This window comes from Triticum aestivum, chromosome 3B (assembly GCF_018294505.1).
Source record: "Triticum aestivum cultivar Chinese Spring chromosome 3B, IWGSC CS RefSeq v2.1, whole genome shotgun sequence".
NCBI classification, from domain to species: Eukaryota; Viridiplantae; Streptophyta; class Magnoliopsida; order Poales; family Poaceae; genus Triticum; species Triticum aestivum.
In genome coordinates this window covers 627,090,546-627,097,139 of record NC_057801.1, presented here as the reverse complement: position 1 = coordinate 627,097,139, position 6,594 = coordinate 627,090,546, and the positions used below count along the sequence as shown (strand labels likewise).

General features: G+C 45.4%; 2 protein-coding genes across 3 annotated transcripts in view; one reads left to right on the top strand and one right to left on the bottom strand.

The window, feature by feature from the left end:
- The first annotated feature begins 3,926 nt into the window (after positions 1 to 3,926).
- LOC123065896 (zinc finger protein ZAT12-like) lies at positions 3,927 to 4,756 on the top strand. Its single transcript, XM_044489093.1, has one exon. It carries the CDS (start codon positions 4,024 to 4,026, stop codon positions 4,648 to 4,650), a length of 627 nt encoding a protein of 208 aa, XP_044345028.1. The 5' UTR covers positions 3,927 to 4,023; the 3' UTR covers positions 4,651 to 4,756.
- Positions 4,757 to 5,799: 1,043 nt separating this feature from the next.
- LOC123071350 (ras-related protein RABE1c) overlaps positions 5,800 to 6,594 on the bottom strand; it is a 4,428-nt gene continuing 3,633 nt past the window's right edge. For both annotated transcript variants that reach the window (XM_044494891.1, XM_044494890.1), the window contains exons 7-9: positions 6,379 to 6,441; positions 6,209 to 6,301; positions 5,800 to 6,129 (exon numbers count right to left, since the gene is read on the bottom strand). In XM_044494891.1, the coding sequence (XP_044350826.1) occupies positions 6,052 to 6,129; positions 6,209 to 6,301; positions 6,379 to 6,441 (234 nt within the window). In that variant the 3' untranslated portion in view covers positions 5,800 to 6,051. The remainder of the gene's footprint in view (positions 6,130 to 6,208; positions 6,302 to 6,378; positions 6,442 to 6,594) is intronic.

Genomic DNA, 6,594 nt, shown 5'->3' with positions numbered 1-6,594 from the left:
GCGTAGCTCCATCAGTCGGGTCAACGCTAGTGTTTCCGAATACTTATGGTCTACTTTGCATGCAATTGGGAAATGATTTTTCGTAAAGTCTAACCTTGTAGATTTGTATTTAAATGGCAATTATGACATAATTGTTTAGAAAAATTCCCGTGTTTCATAGAAATATGTACTTGTGTTTCTTCTCAACCAGACAAATGACATACAAAATCATGTATTTTTCTTTCAATTCCCATAGGATACAACATCTCATGACATCTACTCCCTCCGTTTCTAAATATAAGTCTATATAGAGATTCCATTAGATGAACTACGTACGGAGAAAAATGAATGAATCTACTCTTAATATGCATCTATATACATACATCCGTATGCGGTTCATAGTGAAATTTCTACAAAGACTTACATTTAGGAACGGAGGGAGTAGCTTCTATGTCTTCCTGTTTCCATGTGTTTCTAAAATCCTGCAAAACAAATAAGCTTTAGAATCATAGGTTCAAGGAAATTAGTCAGAAGGACGCTACTATGTCTTGGTGAGGCTTAACTAAAACCCCAAACCGGCATGCAAACTACTCGTGCATGAAAAAACTACAAGAATGCACATGCGAATGTCCGCCAAAGCTAGGTGTGCCACCTCCCGGTAAGTCATTCTTTGGCCGGTAAACTTTGATCGTTTCCTTTTCTTCTAAATGGTCCATGGAGCATAAATCAGATTGCTACTACGCGCATGCGCTGGTCGAAGAGGCCGTAAGAAAGTCATCCAACCATAGGTTAATATAAATTGCCTTGGATTGGGGAAGGCCAATTCCAACATTGACCGCCTTCCATTGCTTCGAGAGGGTAGTCGTTACATCAATAATGCTACACCTACAAAGACTTGTAAACGATTATAGACGCGCAACGTCCCATTACTTGCAAAGCATAACTGGTAGGTTGTGTTATGGGGTCATTCCCTGATTGTCAGAGTCTCTACAATGCGAATTTGGCCATGCAACACAAGCCATGAAAAACTTACACTTGAGAATGATCATTGCCTTCCAAACTTTTGGCTGGTGGAAGGGTTCCAACAACATCCATTTTATGTATGCAACTATTAGTTTCATTTGTTTAATTTTGGATCTAGAATCGATTAAAACATGTGCATTAGTTGCACTCACATTATTCTTAGAAACGTACAGTACTTGATCATTGGAGTATCTAATCTATGTGCAGAAAGGCATTTGATGGGACCCACTGAGCCAAGCAAAATGCATGCCTACATAAAGTACATGCGACGCACTAAATGAGCTACACAATTTCTCGCACAATGTATGATCGAGTCATTTTCATTGGGATTAATGGGTCAAATCGTTTTGCCGCCAAGACCGGACTGCATATGCACCCTACCTAACGACGATATATGCAGGCCATCGGTTGTCCACCGTCACCAACAATCCCTTGCAGCCCAGCCAAGCTTCGTCTCTCTTTCTCCGCCTCTCTTTTCTCCTTAATTGGCCGGTTTAGTCAACCAGTTGGTTTGGCATTGTAGTGCTGATTATGCTTATGTTAATCTTGGTAAGATCTTTAAGTATGTCTGTTTGAATGTGATTCCTGACAAGTGGCACCTCTAAAGAACGCGGGCTAGCACACAATAAACATTTGACTCGGCTGCTGCAGAGTTTGATCATTCGTTCCCAGAAGTTGGTCATTAATTAACTTGATCATTCGTTCTCTAGAAAAAAATATGACCAAGTGTTGATTATCCAAAGAATTCCAAGGCTAGCTGAAGCATGAACATCGCCGGTCATACGCATCAATTAGCAGCCAGGAAATAAAAGTTACCGATCGAGCAGCCCGCACGATCATGTTGAGCACACACCTATCAGATGTCCGCAGCTGGCTAAGCAGCCGTTAATTCCGGTCAAGTGATTAATCAACTCCAAATCGGACTGCTATGTAAGGGGGTGTTTGTTTTCAGAGACTTTTTTGCGTAGGGACTAGAAAAATCCCTCTTAGAGACTTTTTTATTAAACATGAGGGACTTTTTAGGGACTAAACTAGGCATATGGGACTAAATGAAGAAGACTCTCAAGGAGAGTCTTTTGGGGATTTTTTGGACTTTTCCAACAATGCCCCTCCATGCATCCATTGGCCCGCCACCCCATGATGTTGTTTGATTGTTATTTTTTTATATACTAGGGGCAACATGGTCATTTAATAACCACTGGGAAGGGACTAAAGACTTTTTAGTCTCTGGAAACAAACAGGGAGGAGTCAGATTTGTTCCAAGGTATGCACTGAGGGCCTCGCCCAGTTCATCGGTCTTTCGGAGATTCTGTTGGAAATTCATTTGGACGCTCAGGTTGAGGACCGCCCAATCTGGGCTTGGAACACATCTGGAGTCTATACTACATCATCTGCGTACAAGATGTTATGCGAGGGAGGAGTCAGATTTCACTGCTTCGGAGCAATATGGAAGTGTTGGGCACTGCTTGCTTGCAAGTTATTCATGTGGCTCGCGATGCAGTATCATCTTTGGACTTCGGACAGGAGAGCTAGGCACGGATTGCAAGACCAAGCATCCAAATGCTACATGTCTGACCAGAATGAGGATACAGTTGACCATATTTTGCTGCAGTGCGTGTTCTCACGGCAAGTGTGGTTCCGCTGCATTACTAGGATGGGGTTGACGGCCGACCTTTGCCCTACCAACGACTCTAAATTGGTGCAGTGGTGGAAGGATACGAGAAAGCTAATTCATAAACAGTCTCGGAAAGGATTTGACACCTTCGTAATGTTAATATGTTGGATGATATGGAAGCAAAGGAATGCAAGGGTCTTCGGCACGGGCACGATCAAGAACGAATGGAATACGATAGACTCAATCTTTGATGAGCTACGGATCTGGGCCAAGACAGGAGCATTTGGAGGACAACCAATCATAGAGTAGTCGCGTAGAGGCTTGGTTAGGGTCGGCTTGTGACTCCTAACTAGCGACATGTAATCTCTTGTACATATTTTCTCCTTTCTATAAAGCTAAGGTACGCCATTGGCATACCCTCGGAAAAAAAAACAAAAAGGACTTTTTAGGGACTAGGGACTTTTTAGTTGGGATTAGAAAAAGTTTTAGGACTTATGAACCAAACAGGGCCTAAGCCAAATTGTTTGACGAGACTGCTAGTAGTGGTATGAATTTCTAGATTCCACTGAGGCAACAACGGAGCTCGGTTTTGAACAGGGACGTCGCGCCGCTCGTTCTAGATGATCTGGATGGAGCTATTCGTGTCGATCTCCAAATCTCCGTTCGCCCGGTCAATAAATTAGGTGACGGCAGCAACAAAACCACATACACCAACCGGAGAGTGTCTGAAACACTGAAACCCGTGCAGAGGCCCGGTCGAGATCGCCGCCGGCGCCGAAGTGTATAACACGCACCATGATGAATGAATGAATCAAAGTCAGAACGCCACGCCACGCACACGCTACGGACGTCGCTCGCGACGCCGCACCATGGTCCATCGGGCAGGTCCGCAGGTGTCTGCTGTTTACGATTCTGTGCTTTGCTTAGCCGGGGCGCGCAGCCGCCGGCCAGCCAGCCGGCCGGTCTAGAAGGAAGAGTCAGCTCGATCGCCTGAACACACATGTTGACTAGACTAGATACTGCGATCTACCTAGTCACATGACAAGATTGAACGCAGATTCTGTACGGGTCGTACTGTAGACTCTAGTAGTAGACTAGTAACTAATCTCTCTCACCAAGCGGTCAAACTCCAGGAAAAGTACATGCAGACACGTCCACGTCTAGAAGCCAACAAACACTTGCGAGCCGCTAGTAGTAGTCGTGCGTGCGCGCCCGTTTCCTACGTGCACCAAACCCCAACCTCAAGTAGCGCCCCACTATATAAGAGGCATCCACCATACGGGCCAGAGCCACATATGCATTACACAGTGCAGGCCAAGGTGGTACGAACGCACGCAAAGTACACTGCGACTTTGGACTACCTACCCTAACCGGCCGGCGAGAGATCAAGTCCAGACTCAAGAGCCATGAGCAAGAGAGGCAGGGATGTGTGGGACATGGAGCTTGGAGGCCTGGACACGGCCCGCCTGCTCATGCTCCTCGCGCAGCAGCACCAGCAGCATCAACACCAGCGCGCCGTCGCCGGGGCGGCGCAGGCGATGGGCGGCGGGCGCGTGTTCGAGTGCAAGACGTGCAACCGGCAGTTCCCCACGTTCCAGGCGCTCGGAGGGCACCGCGCCAGCCACAAGCGACCCAGGCTTCAACAGCACCCGCAGAAGCCGCACGCGATCGACAGCATCGACGACGGCGCGGCGCTCTGCCTCGGCCGCCGGGCGCCCCAGGCGCCGCCGCTGCCGGCCAAGCCGAGGGCGCACGAGTGCCCCGTCTGCGGGCTCGAGTTCGCCGTCGGCCAGGCGCTGGGCGGGCACATGCGCCGGCACCGCGTCGAGGCCGAGGCCGCCACCAACGCCCCTAGCGGCAAGGCGGCGGAGCCCGAGATGGTGGTCGCCTCGTGCGACGCCGGCGGGATCTGCCTGGACCTGAACCTGACGCCGTCGGAGAACTGCACCAAGTGCAGGAGCGCGGCGGGGCTCAGCGCCGCTGCCAGGCAGGGCGTACACAAGGCGCTCGCCATGTTAGACTGCTCCCTCTGATCATTCCGATCGCTGGACCACTCCATGCATGGTGGTGGCTGCTGATTGCTTTCCTGCTAAACTGTTCTATTGGTTTGTTTATTTATACTTTACTTTACACCTTTCACATTTTTTTTGTAAATTTTTAGATGTAAATGTTCATAGGCTGGTGCGCCGGCGTAGTTCTGAAACAGATCAAACATGAACTTTTGCATTTCCTTGCTGTAAATAATACCTCATGAAATTTACCACTTATGGTCGCCCTTTTGAAGCATTGCATGTTGAAAACGTGTAATAATGTACTACGCTGTTCATTTCGAAAAGTAAGTCAATTTTCATAAAATTTATGTTCCTACTAATGAAGGCTAACATTTGTTTCAGCAAGTCAATTTGCATAAAGTTTCTGCTCCTACTAATGAAGGCTAACATTTTCTTCAGAACACAAAGTCAAATGACAGACATTTCAATTTATTTCTTCGCAAAAAAAAAGACATTTCAAAGCGGGGTACAGTCAAAAAAATAAACACGAGCACCGTCAACCCATTCTGCTTGCAGCAGCATGACAACATGTAACTTCTGTATTGCATTCTTAACAGATGAATGAAAACTGAACGCAAGGAAATAAACATTCAACAGTTCAAAGACGTTTTCTAACTTCTCACCGGCACATCTAAACAAGTATAAACATATAGTAGAACAAAACAAGGTCTAAAGCAGTCCATGGAATCATTCGAGCACACATAACATGTTTTCATCATTCAGGAATTCAGGTGGTCATTTTTTCATCGACGATCAAAGACAAACTCTACCCGCCATTTACAAGGCACGAACTGAACGAAGTTGGCATAGTCTAACCCAATACACATGGTACTATCTCCGTCCCATAATATAAGATGTTATTACAACCAATATGTGACAGAGTAGTAAAATATTATTGGCATGTTTGCAATTCATGCAGTTTGCATGTTTATGGAAAAGGTGCTCAAATTAACTTCCTCGTAAATGATTTTGCTTGCTCAAATAATTATGACCAGTCATTATCCACCGAAGGACGGCAGGTACTCATCAGAGAAAGGAGCCTAGTGAAAAGTTATCCATGGCTAGTGCATCATTCAACTAAGTGTAGCACGATGCGCCAAATGGAGTTTTGCAGATGTAGCAATCAACAGATTGAAAAACTGAAATGCACTTACATCAGCAGAAAGTTCTCATGATGGCAATACAACATGCAATCACCCCTAGAAATGACAAAAACTACATTAAAAGTAATAGTTGCTGCTGCAAAGAATATAGAAGGTAACACAACTAGAACAACCACAACATAGTCATCTCCTTAAGTCTTAAAGTTCCTATAATAACAAGCTGACAGTAATAAACAGATAAGAGTTAAAACAGCCCATGGTAGTGAAGTCAACGTATTCCTCATGAGCCACAGCAGGCAGATTTCTGAGATTCTGGATTCTCAGAACCTTCTGTCTTGTTAATCTTGATCGTCCGGTCCTATAAGCATCAACGTAATATTTCAAAATCCAAAGAAAGTTCAAATCAACAGAGGAAAAATGCTCGGTATGACCTTTACCTCGGGCTTGGAATCAGTCTCAGCAAGCCTCTGCTTAATATCTCGGGCAATGGAAAAGAAAACTTGCTCCACATTGAGGTTTGTCTTGGCACTCTGAAAGATACAGCACAAGGTAAAATTGAAGAAAGTTCAATTTGTGAAAAGACCAAACCTTCAGCACAACAACTTACAGTTTCAAAGAACTGGATGCCATATTCATCCGCTAATGCTTGTCCCTTTGCAGTAGAAACAGCCTGCAATAACAATTGGACAGACCTGTGAGCTAATAATACCAAATGAACAACAGTACGAAGACCGCTTCTAAGTATTACTCCGCCCATTCCTTCTTGCATTTCATATTTGGTTCCTGAATGCATGTCATTCTACCATTTTGAGATAACTTTACA